At 50.0% G+C, this 26006-nt stretch overlaps 1 protein-coding gene across 4 annotated transcripts; it reads right to left on the reverse strand.

Annotated features, from left to right (window-relative positions):
• Positions 1–832: 832 nt before the first annotated feature.
• PTGES (prostaglandin E synthase) lies at positions 833–25026 on the reverse strand. Of its 4 annotated transcripts, none has more exons than XM_080402692.1 (4): positions 19364–25026; positions 7498–7680; positions 5982–6064; positions 833–2385 (listed from the first exon to the last, which is right to left on the reverse strand). In XM_080402692.1, the coding sequence occupies exons 2-4, from the start codon at positions 7603–7605 to the stop codon at positions 2136–2138; spliced, it is 441 nt and encodes a 146-aa protein (XP_080258818.1). In that variant the 5' UTR covers positions 7606–7680; positions 19364–25026; the 3' UTR covers positions 833–2135. The 4 variants fall into 4 exon arrangements, with proteins under 4 accessions (XP_080258818.1, XP_080258817.1, XP_080258816.1 ...); XM_080402691.1 differs by lacking the exon at positions 19364–25026 and adding an exon at positions 8459–19349; XM_080402690.1 differs by lacking the exon at positions 19364–25026 and adding an exon at positions 8455–19349.
• Between the last annotated feature and the right edge of the window lie 980 nt (positions 25027–26006).

Consider the following 26006-nt stretch of genomic DNA (forward strand, 5'->3'; position numbering starts at 1 on the left):
CACCTGGAAAAGAGCTTCCTCTGCAGAGCAGGTGAGTCCAGAGAAGAGGGACGTCTCTTTAGGAATTCCAGGGCACTCCAGGCTCTGCAGCAGGGTTTAGCAAAGCACTTTGCAGCTGGGGAGCCATCCTGCTGGGGTTGGACCCAGCTGCTACCCAGCTGCATCTGCTGCTCCCAAAGGAAGGATGTATCAGAGCACAATGATTTGTTTTTATTGGGAATATTTGCTTCCTGCCACCAGGATGCATGTGCAGCAGCAGAGAAATGTACAGGGGTTCGGGATCTTGTGCACCATTTGAGGCAGAAGAGTCTTGTTAAGAGGGGTATATATTACCCAGACATCTGTTGAGGCTATGTAAATGAGAAGTGGCCAAAAGCAAACTGCTGAACCTGCAGTCCTGCCCACCTTCCACACACAGTTCCCCCATGGGAGAGCAAAGTACTCTCCTTCAAACGTCACCAACAGCCTAAAGCCACATATGCACAGGGGTCAGGAGTTACTGGTACAGAAGCCGCTACCCGAGCTCGGCAAGGGCTCAGAGCATCAGTTTGTGCTTTGTGCACTCAGACACTCAGTGAGGTCTCAGTAAGAGCACACCTGAGGACAGCAGGGTTAAAGGAACAGCTTTAGTGCTTAGGGCAGGTGGAAGGGTGTGCTGTGTTCTGCTCATTCTGGTTTCCACATATGATCTTAGTAAAACTCTGCATTACCCTCAGAGAGAAGGAGAAGGCACTGAACAGCAGAGGCTTCCTCCTGCCTTGTCCTCTGTAGGGGTGCTCCGTTGCATGCTGCTGTTGCCTGGACCAGCCCTTGGCACTTTGGGACAGCTGCATAGCAGAGGTGCTTACAAGGGTTTATCATCCTGCAATACTCTGGTCCCAGCCTCTCCTCTCCAACATGACAACTTTCAGACAACACCACAGAGCAGTGGTATTCTCACGCAGGGAGGTTCAAAGCCACTCATTTCCAGAGCTTTCTGCAAACACCAGCTAATCCAGGCTGCGCACCACTCGGCAGCAGTGTACAGCAGGAAACAGCTGAAAGAAAACATTCCTGAAGTGGTCATGGCACGGCGCATTCCCCAGATATTAATGGCCATTCTGTGGCCAGAGAAAGGCTACAGAGGGGGAGAAATCCAGTCTGTTGTCCTGGGAGCATTCTCACACATCAGCAGCATATGAACGCAGATACCACACTTGGGAGAAAGGTCTGTCTTCAAACTGCAGACCCCATTTTGTGTGAGCATCTCAGTCTTTCCAGAAGTCCCAGAGCTTTGTGTTCAGCTCTCTACAGGGTAAGTGATTCCTGCTGGCTGCTCCAGGCATGTCCCTCTGCATCTTGCCACAGCGAGACTGAGATGGAAAAGCCACAGCTGCTGCTGGCCAGGACCTGCTGAATGCCGGCTGCGTGGCATCCTTGCCGGGACAGGCAGGCTCCTGCCGGCAGCGAGGCTCCCTGGCAGGGAGCTGCGTCCCGTGGCGTGAGATGAGGCAGCACTGGGAGCAGTGAACACTTCAGTGGCTTCACAGCGTCACCCCTGAGACTTCGACTTTCACGTTATGCTGCCTGGCAGGCACCTGCCTCCTGTCCTCACAGGAGAGGGAATGTGACAGACCCCCCCTGCCCACAGACCCACACGGCTGGGCGGGAGGACAGCGGCTGTTTTATAACCCCCCTCTGCTACTGCTCACATCTGCTGACCAAGAGACTTCACAGGACCCTGATGGTTTTCCCTTGCTGTGTGACCAGGGGGAAAGGACACATCTTCCCCTTCCCAGTTCCGAATGCAGTTGGGGCAGAAAACCTTTCTTTCAATTAACCCCTTCCTCGAGGGGTAGTCCAGGTGCTTTCCCCCTCTCACCCTTGGAAGCAAGAGAAACCTGCCTCCACATCGCCTTCTGACTCTGCAGGGAGATGTGGCCCTTCCCTCTGGTGACTTCCCTGCCCAATTTCAGTAACACGGGGACTTTATCGAGGCTGCACTGAGCACCCTTGGGGTGCAGACGGCCTCTCTGGCAACATACCATGTGTCCACACAAACACACACTCTCACACTTGCACGCACCACCCGGTCCAGCCGAGGAAAGCAGCAGAGTGCGGGACAAAGGGGTTTGTTCGGTCGGTCTCACTGGGCACTACCAGTATGGGGTGGTGGCGAGGAGGATCTGCAGAGCCATGGAGAAGCAGGGCAGCTGTGCCACGCTGTAGGCCACAGAGCGCATAGGCGCCCTCAGTTGCAGGAGGTAGGCGATGGTATGGATGATGCGCCCCACACAGAAGATGAAAAAGTGGATCCTGGCCACTGTGGGACTGGGATCCAGCAGAGAGTAGATGGCTCCGAGGAAGAGGAAGGGAAAGATGTTCTCCATGTCGTTGCGGTGGGCCCTGAAAAGGGAGATAACATTGTTCCTTCCCACCAGGCTCCCTGCTATCCCCTATCCCTTGTAGCCAGAGTGCCCATCCCTGGGTGCTTCTGGCTCTCTCTTCCATTGGGTGGGGTAGACGCAGCCCCAAAAGACTCAGATCCCCCCTACACATGCAGGCAACAGGACTTTGCACCCCGTGTCTCTCCCTTGGGGTGCTGCACTCCTGAAGCTTGCCCTCTGTGACTGGGTTGCCTTTGCCATGACAGATGACAGCTTGTGGATTAGAGCTTTTAAATAAACAAAGAAAAACAAAGACCCTGCGAAGCTGCGAAAAAATCAAAGCTGGTGCAGCGCCAGCACGGCACGGTCCCAGATGTGGCCATGTCACACAATAAAAGGCAGTTTCCAGGCCACAGTTTCCAGAGCAGGAACTCCCAGGATGGGAGGGTTTGTGGCTTCATCACTCTCTGTAAGTGCATCCAAAGGGGACTGGGGAGGAGCACCCCAAGTGCCCCCTGCACCCCTGTGACACATTGGCACTGATGGGGCCAAAACCTGCACTCCAGTTGAACATGTGCCTGCCTGGGTATCACATCACCTGCCAGCACCCACACCACTACCGAAACAGGATCCGATCACGCTATGAGCGTGGGCAGTGTCCCTCCTCCCCCAAGGTACTGTCCTTTGAAGGAGGGAAACCTGTCCCCAAAGCAGTGACCTGCCCTTGCCCTCCCACTGCCCCTGCCCCTCTCCTTCTTTCGTTCCCTTGCAAAGCAAGAGATGCTTTCTGCAGCACAGAGCCCCATCCCCATGCTTCAATGTGGGGACTCTCAGGTCGTGCCCTGGCCGGTGGGGATGGATCTGGGCTTGAAAGTGACCTGATCACAAGACTCATTTGCCTTTTCCCTGTTATCTCAGGAGTTTGAGAGGCAGAGACGAAGCCTTGATCAGACCTGCCCTTGCTTCCCTACTCCTGTGCTCCAGCATGTTTAAGGACTCACGAAGCCAAGAGAAAATGTTATTTCTTCCCTGAAACAAAGGCCAAGATGCCTGTGCTGCTTTTCTGTGCTAGCTGAGAAGTGTCTGGGAAGTTTTAGGACTCTCTGTCACAACTCATTAGTGCAGACACAGGCTGTCATAGACCTGGCTGAAAACAGACTTTGGAAAAGAAAGAGGGCTGTGTTTTAAGGCCCCTCTCCTGCCCCCGGAGTCAGGTCTATGGAGCAGATGTCCCTGTGCCCGCCCTGGCAATTGCCCCACCAAACATTGATTTCTCCAGGCCAAGGTTTGCCAAAAGTTTCTTTCCATCAGAAATTTTCAGCACCAAGAGACCAGGTTTTTGGAGGCTGACTGCTCCCAAAGGCAGGATCAGTCTCTGAGCAATGGAGCAGGAGCCATCGGGAAGGGCTCTGCTCACGCAGCTTGCCCCAACCTCCTCCCCTTTACTGTGATGCCCAAGCATGGGGACATGAGCAGAGGCTCTGGGTCCGACAGCTGGTTCCCATCACCACATCACATGAAATGACCTGTGTGCTGACTGCCAGCCCCCACCACTGTCTCTCACTGCCCCCTTCCCGTGCCAGAGCCCAGGCCAGGCACCAGGTCAGCAGGGCCCGGCCACCTGTGGGTAAATCGTGCACCTGAGCCATTTCCAGCCACAGCTTTGCTGAAGCATGAAGGGGCTCTGCACAGCCTGTTGTAACCAGAAAAGAGATACCCCAAGGGCTTTCAGTACCCCATTATCCCCGTAACAGGCAGGAGAGCAAGGAGCTTTCTCCTACCTGCCTCTTGCACCTCCATCGGGAGCAGTCCCTAGATTAAAGGCCACATCCCCAAGTAGAGAGGGGACGAACATGGCAAGGAGCCTGCTGGAAACCTTATTTCAGCTGCTCTCTGGGTGTGATTTTGGGACAACATGGAGGAATGGGCCTAGAAAAGACACTAAGACAGGTCCTGCTGTTGTAGCAGCATTGCCAGGACAACTCACTGGGGATGAACTGGTCACGGCCTGGACACAGAGGGCACGTATTCCTTGCCAAACCCAGGAGAGTGGAGGGGAGCTGCAGGAAACCCTCTGCCTCTCCTGGTCAGACAGTCCCTGGGAAGAGCCAACCCCGTGTGGACAGGCTTGCCCAGTCACAGCCCCTTTTTTTCCCAGCCCAGCGCCCTGCTTGCCCCCCCAGGCCCGCATCACCTCTGCGGGTACCACCAAAAAACCCTTCTGCAGTCCAGGCAGGACCATGATGATGAGCATGGTTTGCTTTGGTGCCAGCTGTGCTGGGAGCGGGCAGCTGCCGGACCCCCGCCGCCTCACCCCACAGCAGCCCCGTCTAAACCCGGCCCCAGGGACTTGGAGGTTCAGCGGGGCTGGAAGGACAAACGGAATAACAGGGAGGAGAAAGGCAAGAGCTGAGACACAGCCAGGGGCCTCTCTAAACACCAAGGGGGAAACCTCCCTCCTGGCTGCTGCTTGCTCTCCTTTGCCCTGTCGGGCTCTGCTACACTCCCAATAACCCCAGCAGCTCAGCCATGGCTCTGCTACGCTCCCAGTAACACCCGAGAAGAAAACCCAACAACACCCTTGTTCAGGGAAAACACCTTGGGTTTAATCTGTCTTCCCCAGGGCTGTGAACAGATCAGCAAGGACCGACTCAGAGTGCTTTAACTGCACAAGTCAGATCCCAGACCTCCCCCAGGTCTTTGCTGCAGCTCCATTTATTTATTTTTATGGACGCTTGTCTTTTCTGACTAATTAAAGAAGATTTTTTTTAATGATTTTCTGATTGTTTATTTTATGATGATGATTTTCTTTTTCCTAGGAAGGAAATAGCTCATTTGCCACCCTCCTTCCTCTGGAAGCCCAGGGATTAGGTGGCACTGGATGTTTTTTAAAGCAAATCTTGCAGGCAGTGAGAGGTGAGCGGCACAGTCCCCCACCCACAGCAGAGCTGGCAGCCAAGGTCTCAGTTGACAGCAGGGCATGGCTCCAGCCCCTTTCCTGCACGTCACCAGTGATCCAGCCAAACACTCAGGGCACCTCCTTCTGCGCAAGGGAGATGGCAAACCAAGCCTGGGGCTGAATAACCCCATGCTTTACCCCTGAGGAACTGTGAGCCCCACAGGAGAGGGGGAAGATTCAGACTTTGCCCAGTTAGGGAAGCAAAAGTTATTGCAATCACATCCAACTTCTTCCCAAATGCACAAAAAGGGCAGCTGCATATAGCACTGGGACCAGTCACACAGTTACCTCTCCAAGCTGTGCAGGGAGCTTGGGTCCTGTTGGGGCAGGGCACGAGGAGCCTTTGGTTGCGGGTATGGGACAAGACCTTGGGGGCCTGTGGGACTTTGAGCATCTAAAAATTAGTTTAATTGCATCAGAGTAGGCTGTTGGACCCAAACCTCGGTCCTTCCCCGTGTCCTTGCTCCAGCACACAACATGCTTCCATTAAAGATTAAACTGCTCTAGTGTGCAGGGTCACACAGCTGAGCTCCAGGCATTCAACCCATCTAGGTAATTAAATAATGAGCCCTTTAGCTTCCCACTGCTTCTTTGCCAGCATCTGCCAGGGATCACCTTGCAGCACAGTGGGAATGCCAGCACCGCCGCCTACTTGCCTGCGGCACCGCTCCACATCGGGGTCTTCACGGTAGTACTGCAGCCCCCCGTTGCGCAGTGCATCCTCCGGGTTTGCAAATGCCTGCAAGGGAGAATCCCCATAATATGTATGCTTATAATGTTTTCAGGAACTTCACAGGTAGAAGCTTTGCCCCTAATCTTTAAGACGTATGGAGATTTCTTCCTGCCCCAGTTTCTCACCACCCTTCACAAACACAAGAGCAACTGCAATTCCATGTGCATGGTCTTGGGGGTTAAACCCTGCACCTCCCGAGGGGTTTCCTTATCCTTTGAAAACAACAACTCTGCCTGCTGAGCAGGTCCCAAACAGGGGGCTTCATGGGAGCTCCTGATCCCAGTCCACTTCTCCCCATGAAACCCACTTAAATGAGACTTTGTCAACCACCAAATGAGATCACTGCTGGCACACAGCTTGCAGACGCTGAATGCAGCATCCAAAAGATAACCTGGACTGTCAGATTAGTTTACCCTACCAAGAAAGAGTATTCCCTCACTGGCTTTTTGGCAGTGATACTGTGACTGAAACCAGCCCTGGGGAAATCAGATCTTACGCTAATAAACTTACAAATAAAAATTACTTATATGAGCTCCCCACCTATGCTCAGAAACTGTTCCTCAGGGACTTGGTTACATGCGACAGCTTCACTTCGCAGCCTGAAAAGGACCCTGGTGCTTTCTTTAATCATGTTACAAGCCAAGTCCTAGGGTTGGAGCATCATTTAGAAACACAAGGGAAGAGGACAAGTCATCAGTTACAATGATGCTACAGCACACAGGTATCTCTTTGTATTTTATCTGAGAGCAGAAATCTCTCCCTCCCACTCTACCGATGCAGTCGGAAACTCCTCAAATACTTTAAAACAGATTTTACAAGCAGCTGAGTTTTGCCACAAGTTCAATTTGGGTTGCAGGTGATAAAAGGTCCAGTTCACCCCATCTCCTGACAGCAGCTAGAGCTCCCAGTCCTCCCTGTATTTTCCCCAAGTCCAAGAACCATTTATTTCCTCCAGCTATTGTTTTTATTCCCCACGACTTCCTGCTCTCCTGGAGCATTCACATAGCCATTCAGCCTCTGAAAAAGGCTTTCTGCTAAGCTGCAGGAAAAAAAAACAACATTGCAACGATTTCCTCTTAAATACTTTGTTTTCCCCTTCCTTCTTCCAGACATGGCAAATTAAGTGTAAACAGACTCTTTCCAGAAGCAGCTCACCTGCATGGCATTTTAGATCTGAAATTACTATTTAGACTGGGATTCAGAAATTATAAACATGAAGCTACAGATGGTAGAAACAAACAAAAAGTACCAAAGAGAAGTGAGATAAATATCTGCTGCAGCTATGAAACATGTTTTGCTTTCAACTGAAGGTCAAAAAAAATGGAGCTTGCTTCAGGAAAACTCTGTTGGCCTTCACAAGAGTAACAGAAGAAAGAAAAAACACAGAACTCCAAGGAAAAAAGCCAGAAAGGGAGAAGGAAATGGAAGCTGGATCTTACCTTCTTTCTGAGTCTCACTTGTCCCGTAATGATGGCAACAACATACATTTTTAAAATCAAGATTGTGCTGTAGAACGTAAACGACATAAACACTTTGTTTTCCATCATTTTGGGGGTAGGTGCCACTCGACCACCTGCAACACTCGCAGCCAGTGGAGATCTCGCTGGGGCTTCAAGAGGGCTCTGCAGGAGAGGGGGCAGGAGCAGCCACGTGTAAACACAAAACAGGTCACCACTGTTTCTTCGGCGAAAGCCCACAGCCCCCGCACCCCCCCCTCCAGGCTGATGCCGCCGCGCTGCCGGTGAGCGCACCCAGCGCGGGACACGGAGCGGCTCCAGCTTCTCTCACCCTGCTGCCACCGGCTCCGCGGGGATGCGGTGCCCCAGGCTGGGATGCAGCCCCCTCGACCGTCTGGGCCACAGCAAGGCTCAGCCTGGCCACAGCTCGACCTCTTGTCCCCCCAAAGCAGCCCACCACGATCCCCCGTCCCGCCGCGTCTTTTGTTCGTGCCCAGAGGGACGGAGCGTCCCTCGCCCAGCCAGGCAGGCACTGCCCACCCACAGGCATGAGCGGATCAGCCCTGGAAGAAGGAGTTAGGAGGAAGGTAGGGACCTACCTCAGCCACATCCAGCCCTGTGCTCCTGTGCTCCCTCCGTCCCCGAACCCACAGCTCACCCCTCCGTGGCGACGTTCCCAGTACTCCCCAGTCCCGCCCAGTGCAGGCTGAGCGTCCCATGGCAGTAGCAGCCAGCCCTCCCCTACAGAGCCACCTGCCGAGGGATGGGACTCAGGGACGGAGCCATCCCTTGCCCCACCAGCGCCCATCACCCGGGGGCCTGGGCTGCCCCTGCACCCCCTGGCTAGCAGGGGTGCTCCTGGAGTGACCAGCCTGGAAGAACAACCGGGCAGGTCTCGGACCACAAAGCCCCAAATTTCAAACAGAAGTAAAAAGCAACCTGCCCAGCCCCAAAGACAGCTTGTCCTCGTTTTCTCCAAGAGGGTGAACCGGGTCGGTCGGGTATAATTTTGTCTTCGGTCTAGAAAGTGGCATCTGAATTCGGTGCTGTCTCTTCCCCAGCCACAAAACACTGGTGAAGAAAGAGTGGGATCTAAGCCTCTGCAGGCAGTTGGGCTGCTCTCCCAGTGCAAACCTTTTAACTCCTTCTTCCCCAGCCTTGGTCCCAGTGCTGGCAGCAGCAAACCTCCGGTAAGCTGGCAGCATGGGGACTGATAGGAGCTCTCCAAGTTTATTAGTGTTGGAGGGCTGAATGTGGGGTTCAGTTACTTTAGAGAGAACACACGTTAAAAAAAAAAAAAAAAAGAAAAAGACTTTTTTCAGGAAAATGGAAACTTTTGGAGATTGAGGGGAAAATGAATGCTTTGAGGATGCAAGCAGTTTTTTAATAAACTGACACATTGGAATAAAAAAATTGTTTCAAGCCACAAAAAGCCTCAAAAAACAATGAACAAAGTATGACAGTTTGTCACTTACAGAACCGTGTTTGTGTCTCTTGGACTGGGTTTGTTCTTCAAGGCTTTTAAACTTCTTAAATGCCACTGAGCAAAACTAATCCTTTGCTTTCCAAGAGGGTCCAGAGTAACCCAGGAGGAGCATCGCACTCAGACCAGGACCAGGCTCCAGTCCCATCACTACAGACCCTGTTGCACAAGGACAGTTTTTTCCCCAGCAATGGGACGCTGGTGGCACCCCACTCCTTGGGGAGAACAGGCTACAGGAGTCCTTTTCCTGGGGTGCTGGTGTGAATTTAAAGCAGCTTCATGCTTAGGGCACAGCGGCTCTGGGCTCAAGAAATACAAAAGGATTGTTGATGAGAACATGAGTCAGGTTATATGGGCGGATCTGGAAGATCAGCTCTTTTCAGAGAGTAAGCTAAGAAGGAAAACAGTCATCTCTCTCTGGGCAGTGTTATCCCACCAGCCCTGACCAGCAGCTGAGGGATGCCGCAGGCCAGACTCCACCTCTGCTCCTGCAGAAGGGAGGGCTGCACCATATCTTGTATTCCCAGCAGTCAGCAAAGAGTCACACTAGGGCAGCTTTCCTGCCAGGATCAGTGCTGTGGAAAAGGTTTTACTCCTGTCCTGCTCAGCTCAGATGCGAGCTGCATGCTCCGGCCATCCCACGAAGGGCTGAGCTCTTCCTGTGCCTCTCCAGAGCAGATATCCTTCCTTCCACCCCAGCCTACCCGGCTCCAGACCCCTGTGCTGCTCTCAGCCTGGCAGGCCAGGGCTCGGAGCCAGAAAGACCCTTCAAGCACACAGTCTCACTCCTGGCACTGAGATCTGCAAATTCTTTGCATTTGCTTCTGAATTTCTCTCACCACAGCTGTTCTGCCCTGATGCTGCAAACCCAGAGATGCCACACCACTTATTGCAATGCACCAGCTCAGCATCCAAGGGTGCAGAGAGCCTTTGAAAACCCCAAATACTTTCAAGGGAGAAGTACTTGCAGCTGGTCACCACCACCCTGGCGTCAGGGCGGCTGCAGAACAAGTCCTGGCACAGCCCGGTGTGGAGCTCTGCAGCCCAGCAGTAAATGCCTCTGACAGGCTGCTTCCCTGGGGATGGGAATGGGGACACTGGAACACACAGCAGCCATGTGGGTTCAAACACTGCAGTAATGGCTGGGGTGCTGACCCTGGACCCCAGCCCTGTGCTGCCACCAAACTGCATCCAACACCACTCACATGTCTGTGGAGCTTGGCAGAGCGTTAGAGATACCATAACGCCAAGCATAAACAGTTGATGGCAAAGTTACATCCCAAACACTGCTCCCTCCCATCTCCTCTCTCCATTGTTGACTGGGAGCAAATCTGTAGCTGAGAAGATGTTGCTGCTCAAGAACCGGGGTGATGCAAGGGCCACACCAGCCCTGCAGCAGGGATGAGACTTTTTGCAGCAGTCCCTTTCCCAGCTCTCCTGGGAGCCTGGGGCTAGGGCAGGCAGCCAGACCCTTCACCAACAGCACATCATGCCCTCCATGAAGCCACTCCAGTTTTTACCAGCTGAGGACCCAGCCCGCGGGCTCTTTGGTAGTAAGACCTTTTTCCTTTGTGCACCTTCTTCCCCTCCTGAGGCAGCTAGAACGCCTCACTGAGCAGCAGGAATATGCACAAGCTTGGTACCACCAGCAGACAAGCCAGGACTTCTCCTGCTAGCCAGACAGACTTTCTCCTCAACATTATTCAAACACTGGGAGGAAGCCCTGGACAGGTAGTACCAGCAGCTGGCTCAAATTTAAATTAGAGTGATCAAGAATCACAGTTTGTTTAAGCATAAGGCCCCTGGGGCAGACCCAGGCATGGGTGTTGTATGTGCTGGGCAGGCTCCGCAGTGTATAAAAAACATGTTGGCAAAGTTAGTTGTTTCTTCCATGTGTTTTACACATTTCAGACCCTGTCACTATTACACAGAGCTGAACCCCAGTGAGGAGGGCTGGTGTTTGTCAGCACAGCACCTATGTGGATGGGGATGGGGGGCTTCTGCTGCCTGTAAAGGTAGGTGTAATGCTCCTGGGATCCCTGTTCCTGCTTGATTTCTCAACTTTAGGGGTCTCTCCAGATGTGGCTGGGTAGGACACATCCACAGTCACACCTTCCTGGCTTTCCTGACCCAAAGCAACACAGCTGCCAGGAGCATGTTTAACTATCCCATTAATCTGGGTGGAAGCAGGCTGTTAATATTAAGAGTTTGATCCTCCTCCACAGACCATGTCCTGCTAGGAGGGAGAACCATTGCTTGAATGAGACCAGTTCCTAAGGGCAGCATGTCTTTGAACTACAAGCTGTACCTTAAAGCCTTTAGCACAAGAGGTCTCATCCCAGGATAAGACCTACCCAAAACTAACACTGCTAGCAAAAAACTGCATTTATTTATTATTTTTTTTAGAAATTATTAGGAATCAAGTCCAGGCTTTGAAAGATTTAGTCATCAGGTTAAGCTGGCTCCAGGAGCTGTGGGGAAGAGATGGAGGGTTTTAGAGGAGGCACTGAACTGCAGCAGGCAAGAAGGAATGAAAAATTCATGGGAGGTGCTTGAGAAAATGACTTAGAAATAGAAGCCTCTAAATAACAATCCTGCTTTGGAAAGATTATGGAATAAAAATCACTCTCAGTTCCCACACGGGTTGTTATTTTTTTGACCAGCTTAATTATACTATGGTAAGTTAACTACATATTTTTCCACTATTGCTATGCTGGGGAATTTCCTGGTGGCAGCTACACGAGAGGGCTGGTTGTGTAACAAATCCTTGTCAATTGAGCACAAGCATATATGCTGGGGTGGCACAGCCTGGGATCCAACCAGACCTCAAAAGGCAGCAGACATTTGGGGCAATTACAGCTCTGATTCCCCAAAATTTTTCCAAATGAGCAATTACAGCCCACAGTCCGGGCTAGGTAAAGAGCCCAAGGGGACCGCTCCAGCCTGGAGAAGACAGGCAGGTGGGTGGCACTTCCCCGGCGTGCTCCCCATGGCCGGTGGAGAAGGTGCAGAGCCCAGCTGGGATTTTGTCTGCCCTAGGCTCATAGCTCAGCCCGTGGCTCCAAGCAGCACTGAGCCATATTCCCAGCTTGTTCTGATGCTGCCGCGGGCACCAGTGCCCTCCTTCCCTGCCATTTCTTCATTTCTTCCTGCTGCTCCCAGCGCAAAGCCTCAGAGCCTGCAGACATGCCCTGCCCCAGCGATCACTTGCCCTTGGCTGCACCCAGCCCTGGGAAATCTGGCTGCACACCACCGTGCTGGCTCATCAAACACAGCTATGTGTTCAGGTAAAGGCATGAGCGGTTTAGCTATTCATTAAAGAGAAAGGCACTCCACCTGCATTCACTCCTTAACCTGCACGAAATGTTACATCACCCTGACGCACCTTCTCCCTCAGATGAATGAAACTCCTGTTGCTTCACCTGCAGCTCCCCATTCCCCAGCTCCTGGGCTCCTCACCACTCTTTGCAGCACGCAGGATGGCAGAAGACACTGCAAAGTCCCTCAGCAGGGAAACCATCAGCATTAGCACCTCCTGAAACAAACCGGACTCTTCAGCCTCTGGCAAACTCAGATTTCATCTGTTTTGCATTTTAAAGTGACTGTACTGGCTGGAGATATCCGAGAGGCCTCAGGCATGAGGAATGTAGCATCAGACTCTCCCAAATAGTCCTTCACACTCAGAAGACCAGATGCCGGCAGCAGGAGAAAGCCAGCAGGAGAGGCCCAGGGACAGGGCAGGGGAGCAGCAGCGCAGGGTAAAGAGAAGCGGAGGAAGCTGCTGTCCCTCAGCCAGCCCCACGACGGGCCCAGTGCCAAGCGAGAGGCAGTGTCACGTCCTCCTGCCCTCTCCCTCCAGCTCCATCCGCCATCCCTCCCGGCCTGCTCCCAGGCTGCTGCCCTGCTCAGCTGCTCTCCTGCCCCGAGCCGTCACACCCACCCTGGCTGCAGGGGGTCACTGTGTCCCCTGCTGCTCTGACAGCAAGGAGACGCTTGAAGAGAGGCCATCAGGCTATGAGCACGTGGGAGGCAGATTATTTTCTCTTATTCTGAGCCTCACATGGATTCATGCCTGAGCTTTCTCTTAGAGGAAAGAATTCCTTGGCCAGGATGCTCTGTGCCTTCAGGCATGCAACCCCACTGGGAGAAGGTCTCCGGGGTCGAGGAAAATTATTTCCCCTCTCTCCTGCTTTCTCCTTCTGACCCAGCTGGTTTAAAAGCTGTCTTTCAGCAGAGCTGCACCTGCCACTGCTGCCACGGGGCAGAGGTGGGAAACAGGGGTCAGGGCTTGGGGAGTGGGGGAAGCTGGCACCTCTCACATTTAGCCAACACCACAGCAACTTGTGATGTGTTTCTCTTCCCAAGAACCAGATCCCATCAGCTGTAAACAACAGGCAAAACCCACTTCTGTTACTGCCTAAAAAGAGTTTCCCTGCCAGACTGGGAGAGCAGAGAAACAAATCCTACTGCCAAAAATTTCAGGATTGGGAAACATTTCCTATGCTTCAAGCATCTGCAAAACTACAAAGTAAGTACAGATTCCCTGGTGGGATGCTTTTGAGCAAGAGCAAAGGTAAAGGATGCTGCATGGTCCTGCCTCCACATGCTGTGTTATGGAGAAACGGGAATCAGGGCATGTTTTACAACGTTAAGAGCACTGGCTTGTTAACAGGGCTGGGAGAGAAAGCAGATGTGGTTCCAGATTTCAGACTTATGGAGACCTGACGTTCAACAGCAGATGAGCAGCTTCAAGGAGAAAAGTAGAAAACAAGCCAAGATGGCCTTTCTCTTCTTCAGTGCCTAACCAACAGCTGTGATCTGTTGCTGTGCTGATCCACATGGCTGTACTCACCCTCAGAAGTGCAGTGGGGTGCCCAGCTTAAGAACAGGGACCTTTTTTGGCAGGTGTGCACCTTTTGGCTCATGGGCTGTTAATCCTGCCCTGAAACCCAAGAAGAACAGCAGGCTTCAGAGCTTGCCCATTTCAAAGCCTTTTAAGTTCTGTTTTCAACAGAAAGGCATTTCCAAGTTGTCACAGAGGCACGCAAACATAGGACAAGAGGGAACGGAAAGGTCAGTGCTTCACTGCCTGCCCCTGACCCCAGCTGAGTGTGGCTACATCATCCTGGCAAGACCAACTCTAAGGACAGCATTCCTTCACAGCCTTGCTGTAGAGCTTCACCCACCACAAAGCTTTCCAAGACACAAAGCTTATTTTTAAAACCTTGAGTTTTCTGCATCCTCTCCATCACCCCTAGATTAAACAGCAGCATTTCCTCCCACTCTTCCTTATAGTAATGTTTTCTAAATCTCATTATCACACATGCTGACCTCCTAAACGCTCTCACTTCCCAAAGCCAGGTCCTCAGCAGAAGGATGGTGGCTGGGCTTCCTACAGCAGCAGACCAGAACCTCCCTTTCAGGTGACCTAACCCAGGCAGAAGTCAGAGCTTCTCAGCAGTCTGAGTTTTTTTGAGTTGAGCCACTTGTCAGCTGTAGCTGTGCTCCAGACGCTTGTTAAAACTTTCCCTTTCTTTTCCCTGCGCTGGGGGATGCACAACACGTCTTTTAGGCTTGCTTCAGCATCTCAGCAGCCAGAAGAAAGGTCGTTGAGGTCTCAACTCTGACATTATTAATAAACAACCTGCACACACAATGCTAAAAACACACTCCCCATAATCAGCCTGGAAAGCAGGGAGTAGTTTAGCTATGGTATTGACAGCCTCATTGCCTGGAAGCTTTTTATTGCAATGTCTCAGCTGCCCTCTTGCTCACACTGGTGGGAGCTCTCTCACAGAGCATGACCCAGGCTGCAGTTGTGTCCTGAGGCAGTGGAGCAGGAGATAAGAAGGGAATGAAGCTCACAGACCCCTGCCTGGACGTCAGAGCAGGTATTACATACCGTGTGCAATACAGCATCTACTGCACTTGAAAGTTAAAAACAGTAAGTGTGTATTTCCCAAAACCACAACGAGAAAAGGGAAGGGGACGTAGGACCATACAAGCACCCAGAGTGATCCCCCAATTTTAGCAAAACCAGAATTTGGCCTAAATGATGCAAGGAAGTAGAGAAATGTCTCCATGCTACTCCACAGGCAGTGATGCTTGGACTAAACTACACTAAGATTTCTTCCCTGACTGAATTATCCATCAGCAGGACTCTGAGAACCTGCCTGGGTCCCACGCTTTGATTACCCTCCTGATTTGCAGGTTGTGTCCTCACATCCATGATGCATTCCCAGAAATCTGCTCTACCCTGTGTTTATGCGACCCTGACTGCTCTATGCAGCCCTCCACGAGGAGATGTGGGCACATTACAAATATTTACAAAGCAGCAGAATGAATCTCTAGCACAGCATGTTTCTGTTAACAGTGCCACCACCTCAGCCAAAACTGAACAAGAAGCACTTCCCCATCAGCAGGGGAGAAGCTGGATCTAGGTGGGAAGGCAGCTGTGGAACAGGCATAGGGACAGGAGGCTGCAGGACGCTACGGCCACATTAGCTGGGCTTGAGCTGTCCCGCAAGGCGATTTAGGAACAGAAAGGGGTAGGGAGCTGCACTGCACCATACCACAGTGTGGGGAGTTTGCGTGCGTGTTCGCTGGTGGAAGGGAGCTGCTGCTCTTCAACAGGAGCCTGCGGGTTGTGCCAGGTGTGGGGCACACCATGGTTTCAAGGTAGTACGTGCCCCTGTGGTAGTTAGCCATAGACTGAAGCTCTCTGGCCCCATACACCCTAGTTCACCCAGTCTTCAGAGATTAACTTAACTTCTGAATCACAAGGTTTAATTCTCTTTCTTGCAAACTTGTTGTCATACCTGACAGTAATGCTTGATAATTACAAGCGTCAAGTCACTGTCCAAACCGTTAAGATTAAAGTACTTCCTGGGACAGTAAGTTTCATAATGAAACACAATTTAAATTAAGAAGATAATAATAATAATAAACTTTTAATGGGGTCTCCTTCCCCTCTTGTTCACGTCACAGAGAGACACACAAGGGAGGCAGGAAGAACAGCAAGCAGTTCTTGCTCAGCTTTGTCCTGCATACTCCTACCTTTGATACATGTCTGTGAAATCACCTCTTACTCAGCTTTACCACAGTCCCATTTGCTTTCACCTCTCTTCAAAGGTGATTCCTCCACGCCTTTGACTACCCCAGTCATACTTTCTTGTTTTCCTCCAAGGCTGAAGCAAGCCAATGACCAGCACATGACTGCCAACTCCTTTCACCCTTGCACTCCTATTGTCCTTAGGCCTCCCAACAGCTCATTTTTCATTGAAATGCCAGGAGTCCTCACTGGGGTGTCTAGGACAACTTCACACTGAGTTATTTCGTAGTCTGGAGGGGCTACTCCCAAACTGAAGGAATTCCAGCTATGTTCTTACAGAAGACAGCCCTGGGACACTCACTCTGTAGCTATCCAGTAATAGATCTGGCTTGCTCATCTCTGTTCCTTTGAGGCCCTTCTGTACCCTCCAGCATGGCCTCCTTTCTGGCTATGCTATTAGCATGGACTTAACATTGTTCTTCGTAGTGCGAGTCCATTCTCCTGTTTTCAACTCGTTCCAGTTCACTGTTGACCACAGGGTTCCCAGCTCTCAAACACACATTTTAACAATAGCTGGAAACTAAAATCCTGCATGAAATCTTTTGTTTTAGCAGAGTACATTTTTGTTCCTGATAGATAACATCTCCTGGAAAAAGAACCTAACATTTCCAGATCCCTTCCTGACCCTCCATCCTTATTTAAGGTTGATGAATCTGTACGTGAATAATACTTTCCAGGTCGTTCAGAGTAAGATGTGAGGCTTAAATTAACAGGTCCTCATAAAGCACTTCAGCTAGACACTGCAGAAGTGAAAGAATTAAATACCTCTCAGCTGGTCCTGCTTAGAGGGACACATTTCTGAACAGTGAGCCCAGATCAATGAACAGTTGTCACTAGTTTTCAGGAAGTGTGTCACTTGTCTCTCCACAGGAGCAAATACAGACATGCCTTCTCCGGTGCGCAGGAAGAACACAACCTGTATGTGGCTGCCAAGCCTGGGAGCCGGAGCAAGGAGACTGGGAAAGCCACTGAGTATGCTTGACAGTGCTCACCACGAAGGGATGAGGGCAGAACTGGTGGCTACAGCCTTCCTGTGAGCTTTACCTGCCCAAGAGCTCTTTCACATCCAACCTACAGAACGAGCAAAAGGAGCTTCTATATGCTGTGATGCTTTTCCCCAAGTCAGTTTAAGTGTCTGCTTGCAGTCTCTCAAGTTCATGCTCCCAAGCTACAAGATCCTCCCCAAATTCTCAGTACACGTAGATAAGTTTTAAAATTTGCTCCTGGGTTTTATTTTTTCTCTTTCAGTAACACAAACCAACCAATCCAGAAAGAACCTAGATAAAAACCAAGATGACATTTTTTCTATCAGCTGAACTGAGCAGTTGTGTGAATTTATTTTCCATCAACCTAGTGCCGAGTTGAAGTTACATCTGCAGGACAGAAGTGACCAGCATGGGTAGGGCAGAGCTCTACCCTGGGTGTAAAGGACAAACACAGGCAGGCTGTAGGAAACACAGTCCTCCCCAGAGAATGGGCCCAAGACTTTCAGCTCCGAAAGGCCACATGCAACAGAATCACCTCAGGCCCTGCAAAGCCATTTTTCTCCAGCTGGCCGCTTAAGTCTGCTGTTGTTTAGAGGAAACAGCTGCACAATAGCTTGTCGTCTCAGAGTTTCACTCCGCATTGGAGTCCCAGTCTAAAAGATGCTACCCTGAGTGATTTCTTCACAGTTGTTCTCCGCACACAGGTCAGAGAGGGACTGGAAAGCTCCTGACAGCAAGTCGCCAAACAGGAGAGATGCCTTGGCTATCCCATGTCGACAGCCTGATGTCCAAACCACAGAGATGGTCAGACCTGGTGCAATTTCCAGGAAGCCTCCTCACTGCAGTCTCCAAAGAAATTACCACATCCCTCCTTGCTCAGGAGACCTCACTGCTCCCGAGCAGTGCCAAGGTTTGCTGGCTGCTGGTGCCCATTGCTCTCTGGTTACAGATCCCCTCTGAGGCTCTCCAATAAACCACGAGCCTGAAGAGGCACTGCTATCTTTTAGCCTTTGCTGGCAAACTGCCTGGTGCTCTTCTCTTGCCTTGCAACCAGCTGGTAAGTACCCAGCCCAGCTCCATAACCTCCACAGCCCTCCAAGGGCAGCCAGATCTGACCTGTCTGAACAAATGGGAAAACTATTACAGCAGCAAATAGTTGCTTTCTTCTGGTGAACCTACTTGTTCCTCAACGCCAGCTGCCAAAGCTGATTAAAACCACACAGAGGTCTTTTATTCAAGCACGAGTTGGAGAGAGAAGAGTAGGAATATCAGAGGCACCAGTCAATAGCTGCTTTGCAAGACTAATTTTAGTGACCTGTATTTATGGCTCTTCCACAGGTGAAAGAGCAGCACGTTTAGTTTTGCAAACCCCGTCCAAACACAGCCTCTGATTCCAGTCCAACCCAAAACTTACGGAGCACTTTTAAATTCTTTTTCACCCAAGGGTCCCAAAGTGTTGGATGGGGACATCTGCTTAATAACACCACCGCCTTACGTACTTTGGATGAAATACAAGCCACTTGCCACATCAGCGTCCATGCCTGGAGTGAGGGCACAGCATTACTCATGCCCTGCTGTCCTTTCCCTGTAGCAATCCTCCCCTGCCATGTAAGCACAGTTTTTTCTTATTTCATCAAGTTCAAGTTTCATCCCTTTCACACGGTTTTTATCACTAATTTATTATTTGCGACAGAATTGAAGTTTTAAGACAGAATTGGGCTAAAGTTTTCCTATTATTTTTTATTTTCTCAGTGAGAGCTATGGCTACATGCAGCAGACGGGCTCACACAAGAGCTACTCCTCTGCAGCTGCTTCCAAGCCAGCCTGGAGAACAAAACCAAAAGCAGCTTCCAGACCCAGCCTGGAGCCCAGTCAAAGCCAAACAGGAACAGTCTCCAGTTTCAGATTCTGGGCTTAATTTTAAAAAGACAGGAAAAACCCAAAGGCAGGATTGGAGTGGGTGAAATCCAACTCTCACAGCATCCCCATCTTACCAATGAGTAACCTACAGCACAAGGTGTAATTCTCTTTCTTGCAAATCGGTTGTCATCCATGGTGGTAATGCTTGATAATTACACACGTCAAGTCCGCTGTCTAAACTGTTAACGTCAAATTACTTCCTGTGACAATAAATTCCATAATTAAACACAATTTAAATTACAATGATGATGATGATAATTATAATCTTTTTACGGGACCTTCTTCCTCTCTTGTTCATGTCCTGAAGCGACACATGAGGTATTAGGAAGAACAGACGATGTGACTTACCCAGCGTTGCTCAGAGCTGGGTGACAGCACCTTGGTTTGACCCCTGGGCTCCAAATGCAGCCCCCAGATCTAGTCACTACACCACAGAGGATGTCTGCACCAGGAGTGTTCTATTTACAAGTCAAAACAGAGTCCAACCGCCAGCACACAAGTGCAACCCGATAGCTCATCTACTGGGTCTATCGATACCACTTCATACAACATTCATCTCGATCTTGCACAACAGGGGCCTTGAAATCAGAACCCAGAGGCAAATAGGCAGGAGCAGAGCCAGCTCTGCAGGAGGCAAGGGTGAAAAGGGGAGGCTGGTGCAGCACCAGCCCCACACACCCTGCTTTGCTTTCCTCAGCTCCTGCCCCCAGGGTACCTCTCTCAGCTGCCAGCCCAGGTGGATTTGCATGGTCCATGGGTGGCTGCTGCTTATTTGCACCTGGCTTTGAATGGTACCATTAGACCCTGAGCAGCTGTATCCTCTTGCCCTACAACAGCAGACACCCAAGCCAGCATGTAAAACAGCCGCCTGAGCCCCAGTGTCCTTGCAGCACTGGTATTTAAATTCTTAACAGCAATTTTGCCCAAGCTACACCTTAACCTCTTGACTCCTGGCACCAAAACCTACATGAGCTTGCAACATGTCTATGCCATGAAAGTCTGCTTTAGAACTGGACACCTGTTAAGATCACCCAGCTACAGGTTAAAAAATGGTTCTCCTCAAAGCCTGTCACTATGGCAGTCTTGGCATCTCCTGTTCATATGAAAAGAAACCTCCCATTTTTTTCCAGAGTCAAAGGGCTGCCTCCCTCCATCTCTTCTCCCTCTGGACCACACAGTGGTCTGTAGAGAAGCAGAGCTGAAGTTTAGGTGTCGGGCACTTAAACAACTCCCTGTGCTTGTTCTAAGGAAGACCATCTCCATCTGTCATTGCTTGATGGATTTGATATGACTGACAGATGAAATGGGTTTCAGCACCAGGCCTCACCTTATAAAGAGCAGAGAAGAGCCCTGCCAACTCGTCACCTTGCACTTATCTATAAAACATTATGTTTCAAGGAAGTTCCCACAGGAGGCAAGAAATGTGAGGCAGCAGCTTCCCTCACCTCCACCAACGCTATAGATCGAGTATGGCTTTAAAAACCTCTTATCTACCTTTCATTCCTATCCCTACCAGGTAACATGACCTGTGTAGCTCTGCCTGCTGAAAATCACTTGATATCAGATTAAAAATCACATTCGTCTCCCTCTGCAGAGACTGTTAGCGTGGTTAAAGGGCATCACCAGCATTAACAAATGTTGCCTGATCCTCAGCTGCTGTACGTTGCTCTGGGTGGGTGCTGCACCAGTGTAGTCCAGGTAAAACTCTAATCTGGACCACCACTGCATCCCAAGAGTGTAAGGTTGTTGCGGCTTGTTATTCATTCTGTTTGTACAGCACAGTGAGACTCTGGTCTCTGCAATACAGGCTCTGGCAGAAGGGCTTTAAGGTTGGGCATCCAGATGGGAATGCTGGAAAATTTCTTTTGCTGCTGGGAAGAACCTCTCAATTGCATCTTCTAGAGACAGCAAATGGAGCAAAAAACCCTACTGGTACATCAGAATTTTACAAAGGTTCAGATACGATCAAAGCAATTATTTAACATGGGCAGATTTATTTGGACAGGTATATGATGTTCTATTTCACTCAGTTCCCAAGCTCTTCCATACCTTTCCTTGTTGGGCTGTCCTACAGCACAGCAGCACACACTGACCCAAGGGACTCTGATTTTGTGCCCCAGACAAGGGTTTTTAAGCCTGCCCAAGGCAAATCATGGTTCAAGCTCTTGAGTAAAGATTTCAAAGACAGAACAGAATTGCTAAACCCTTTGCTATGAAATGCCATGTTAAGAAGAACTTTCATCATCTGCAAACCTCAATTTTCCAACCTGCAAGAGAAGAATGACAGTCTCTTGACTCCCTGGGTGTTGCTAGGTTTAGGCAATGTTTGCTCAGCATTAACGTAGATTTTGGTGTCTGTGTTATTGCTACTGTCACATTATAGAAAGGTCAACGAACACATTCCAGTATGTCAGAGCCTTTCCACAGTGTTAGCATAATCCTCAGAGCTTAGCCAGGCTCTGTATTTGGATAAAGCCCACCACAATCCCACCCTTAAAAGATCTCAATGTACGTCAGAGTGGCAGCCCTTTCCTGTCACTGCCTCATCTCTATGTTTAGGATAAGAAGCACTTGGAAGATGATGCTGAAATTGAAGCAGGGAAAGAAAACAAACCCAAACCACACATTTGGCGGGGCGGGGGTGGGGGAGGAGGGTAAAAATAAACGAAACTCCTCTTAGAAAAACTTCAAGCATTAGAGACTGTCTAGCCAGAGTCAGAAAGCAGGGAGAGAAGATATGTGTTTAGGTAGAAATGAAACTGAGCATAGGGAAAAATTAGTCTCCCACTTCTTCTCCAATTAGAAACCTCCAGCGAGAACCTCTTGCCAGCCCAGCACCTTGTGTAAAATAGCAGTCATGTTACCAAACCTCCATCGTAAAGCACTTGGAAATATTGAGGACCTTATACATTCTCCAACAAAAATACAGCCTTCTTCTGGGAAAAGCATTGATTCATTGATTCTACAATCCGTACCTGGAAACCTCTTGCACTCTACGAACTCCAGGCAGGGTTGCAACAGCAATTCCTAGCACCCTTTCCCCTGACTGGTAACAGTATGTTTCTTGGCTCACCAGCAAACTGCGAGGTGTGCTGCCTTGTGATCAGAAAGCCATGCTACCCAGCCATATCCCAAATTCTCTAGGCTCTCTGCCATGGAGCTGCAAGCCTAAAGTCCTGAGAATGCTGACTTTAAATCAACAATGTACAAATCAAACCGTGGGTGGGTGACAGAAAATTTCAACATACTGAAAGCAGAGTAAGACCAGACAAAGCTCTCATCTGGGACTTTCTTCTCTCCTCATCCTCGGCTTTAAGTATGCCATCTCTGCATCCTTTATCTCTGCAACACATTCACCCCATCTCCACTCCCTCCCCTATCTATCACAATAGCTTTAGCGCTCCAAATTACTCACTGCAAACACCCCATAACCTCCAGCTCGTACCACTGCTCCCCAGATCCCTGCCTTCCCTCTTTCTGTAATCCCCTTCCTTACCTCTCCTGCACCCTCACCTTCCCACCACACCAGTTCCACTTCTGATCAACACTGCAAATCACAGATACTCCAAGCCAACTATTGCACACTGAACACTTTTTGAAAGTTCTCTGCTACAAATCTTCAGTACCTTCAGCTTGTGGCAGCTGATTCAAGATGATACGCTGCTGGCTGACCACCCCACACCCACACGCTGGTCTGGTCGGCAGGGCAGTGTGAATACATGATAGGATGTCAGTTCTGTGCCTAGGGCACAGGAGAACATTGAGACGGAAGAACAATGTGCTCATCAGCACAACACAACAGGCAACAAGATACTGCACTGTGGACTGTGTGTTGCAGTGTCTGTGCTCCACTTGGAGCTTCCAGACAGCTGTTCAAGGAAATTGCCATCAATGTCAGTCTCACCACCACTATTAGACATCTCAACCATGTCCAGGCCCAGCTTGAACCCATTTAACTTGTAAGGGATAATGAGATAACAGCATGACATGTTGCAGCTGAAGGTTATTTAAACACCCATCTGGTACCTGTTAGGCAGCATACATCCTATTGTTGTATAGGAAATATATGCTGCCTCTCTCCCACATAGAAAGGAGATCTATAGATGTGTCCTGTGTTACGCCTTCTTTTTGCATAGATGAGGTAATTCTCCTTTTCTTTGATGTTTCTAGCACGTCACTTTGTGTTTTCTGTCTGTGTTTTGGGAGATGCTATCCTTTCCAGGCTGGTGAGACCCTGTGAAAGGACACATAACCACACTGAAAAATTTACCAGGGGACACCTCATTGCCCTCTTCACACATCAGTCAGAAGACGCTTTGCACCATCCAGGTTTGAAAGGGTGAACCATAAATCATGAAACCGATTCACCCTTTGCAAGACACAACTTGGCACTATACTTTATCCCAGAGACATTTGGGGGTAACAGTCCATTTTGGTGCTCAAGGGACCACACCGTTTCTATGAAGGAATGGTGAAACATCTGCTGAAGCCTGTGAGGCAAGCAATGCAACCTGCCTGCACCCTCAATTCCAATGTACAGACAAGAAAATCTGCAGATGCCAGCTGAACAGCTTCATTCCTTTATTCAACCTCTCCTTTGTAAGAGGATGACTTTGGCTGTTCTCAGTTCTCTGCTAGAACTGTCTCTGAGTCTCCTGCTCTCTGTGAACCCTCAGCAGCTATGAGGGCCAGGCTGCACGGTATCCCAAGAAATCACGTTTCATAACGCAAGTGGTCAGCTCTGCTGATTTATATTCCCCTTCTGTTTTTCTGAGGCACGACTTAGTTTTCTGCAAAAATTGTTCCAGCTTGTAAATCCTGGGCTAAAGCCTGTGTCTGACACCCCACCTGGTGTTCAGCACAGACCAATGCAGAGGGCCGGTGCATCAAGAAAACAGGGTGGACTGGAAAACTCCCAGCATTTTTCAGCGGTATTAAACCACCTTTGTAAAACGATCATTTGAATTGTTTCCAGGAGAGCTCTGACAGAGCCCAGGAAACATGGAAACCCTCAAATGCCACTGCCAGTTCCTTCCTCTGGCCTCTATGCAGCCTCCGAGTTTCCCAATGGAGGGGCTCACAGCCAGCAAGCCCTGCTCCTCAGGTGTTAGCTCCTTGGTGAGCAACACTGGGGCTTTGAGGACACCCCTCTGCAGGTAAGTCATCTGGGCAAACTGCCTTGGAATGACAAGCCAAGAGTCTAAGCTGTGCCCACCTCAAGACTCGACAGCAGCTGACAGCAAGGACTCCCTCAGCACAGGACGCAATGGGACTCTCCTCAGGTGCTCAGTAGTCAGCAGCACAGGGCACTCCTTTCAAGGAGGACATAAAATCTTGAGCATCTGTTTCAAATACTAAATATTGTTGCTCAGTGTTTTTCCAACCAGACTTTGAAAATAAAATGAGAATTACCTAAAGGTGCTTTTCACCTTTTTTTTGTTTACCGAAAAAAAAAAAAAAAAAAAAAAAAAATGCTGAGAAAATGAAAGCTGCTTCAGTCTCTGTCCTTCTCCTTACACTTTTTTGGCAGTGTGTTTGTGTGTGTGTGATGAATATCTACTCTGAGAGCTTGGTTTTAATAAAGCAGCTTTCTGACATCTTCACTCCTGTGAGTCCTGTGAGCTTCAACCACTCCTACAGAAATCTTTGGGCTCTGTGATGCTAGGTGTACAACCCACCCTGAACCAAGCCCAAAACAAACATTGTTATGTTCTTGGTTAATCACCAGACCAATTAGCACCTTGCTTAAGATGCAGTGATGTTCCAGTCCTGCTGCCCTCAGAGCTGGGATTGTTCCGATGAAACTCTTACCCTACCCGTGGGGCAATACCTTGTTCACAGCACTTTCAGTTCTTGAGGAGTGTGATAAGTCTGTTAACTCATTAACACCTCCAGCCTACAGGAGACTTGGCTTCCATCCTCTTGAACAGTCTCTGGCCCCTCGCTCCAGGAAGTTATTCTGTAGTTTCTGTTTTGCTTTTCTTTCTTGCTGAGCCAGGCTGGCTTTCCGTTCCCACCATGAAGCTCCTGAATGCTGCTGTATTCTTTATTCTTGTGCTCGCTTTGACACCAGCTTTGGACCCTCTCAGCACTTCAGCCTTCACGAGGAGTGCTGGTGTCACCTGGCAGCTCCTCTGCCCTCACTCCTGACTCAAGCACAGTCTCCTGGAAGGCTGCAATATGAACAACATGCTGAACTTCTCAGGTAAGGCAGCGGCAAGGGCACCTTGAGCCAAGTTATCAGTGGGACCAGCTGGTGGTAAGGGCTTCCTTTTTAATGCCAGCTTCCTTTGGGGTGGTTGTGGCACCCATGGCGGCTCTAGAGGGCAAAGTCCGTACTAACACAATGCTGCTTATCCCACAAGGGGGTTGTGTACCCTGCTTCTCATGGCACTACTGGAGCATCTTCCTTGCTAGTGTCTTGGTTTATATTGGCAAAGGCAGGCAACATTCCGGAGGTGAATTCAAGACTAAGAGCTAATGAAATAATCCCACATCTTCTTGAGATGGACACCCCCCAGTGGTATCCCACACCCCAGCTGGTGGCTGCCTGTAATGCATCTCGAATGAGCAGCAGTTAGTGGTAGGTCTAGATGCAAAACATGCTGCTTCGCTTCCCTGAGACAAGCAGGCTGACAGACCTCAGCAACTGGGGAAGAAAGCACTGTTTCACCCTGCCTGCTGGGAGCTAGTGCATGGTCTGAAAAAGAGCTACACAACCTTTTAACCATAAACTCCTGATCCTGCCACCTGGAAATCCCCTTCCCTTTATCATGGGATTGCAAATATTGCTTCATTTCAGAGCTGAGATGCAGATTTCAAAACAAATCCTCACCTCCTGGAGACCCGTGTGCCACCAGGTACTTCAGTATGTCACTTCCTACCAGTTCTGGATTCGGCTGCTTGCAAACAGGCTGTTTTCTAGTACTTGAGCCCCTGAAACACTTTTGAAAGAGATCTTGATACAGCAACAGAAGCACATTTTCCTATA

Source organism: Falco punctatus, assembly GCF_963210335.1.
Source record: "Falco punctatus genome assembly, chromosome: 9".
NCBI lineage: Eukaryota > Metazoa > Chordata > Aves > Falconiformes > Falconidae > Falco > Falco punctatus.

Bases quoted from the DNA above. Each gene is read 5' to 3' on its own strand.
- PTGES (XM_080402689.1), bottom strand. From the start codon at position 8,234: ATGGGACGCTCAGCCTGCACTGGGCGGGACTGGGGAGTACTGGGAACG. The intron at 7,681-8,114 runs GTAGGTCCCTAC...CCTCTCCTGCAG, and splicing joins CAGGGCTGGATGTGGCTGAG to AGCCCTCTTGAAGCCCCAGC. The intron at 2,386-5,981 runs GCAAGTAGGCGG...CTCCCTTTTCAG, and splicing joins GATGTGGAGCGGTGCCGCAG to GGCCCACCGCAACGACATGG.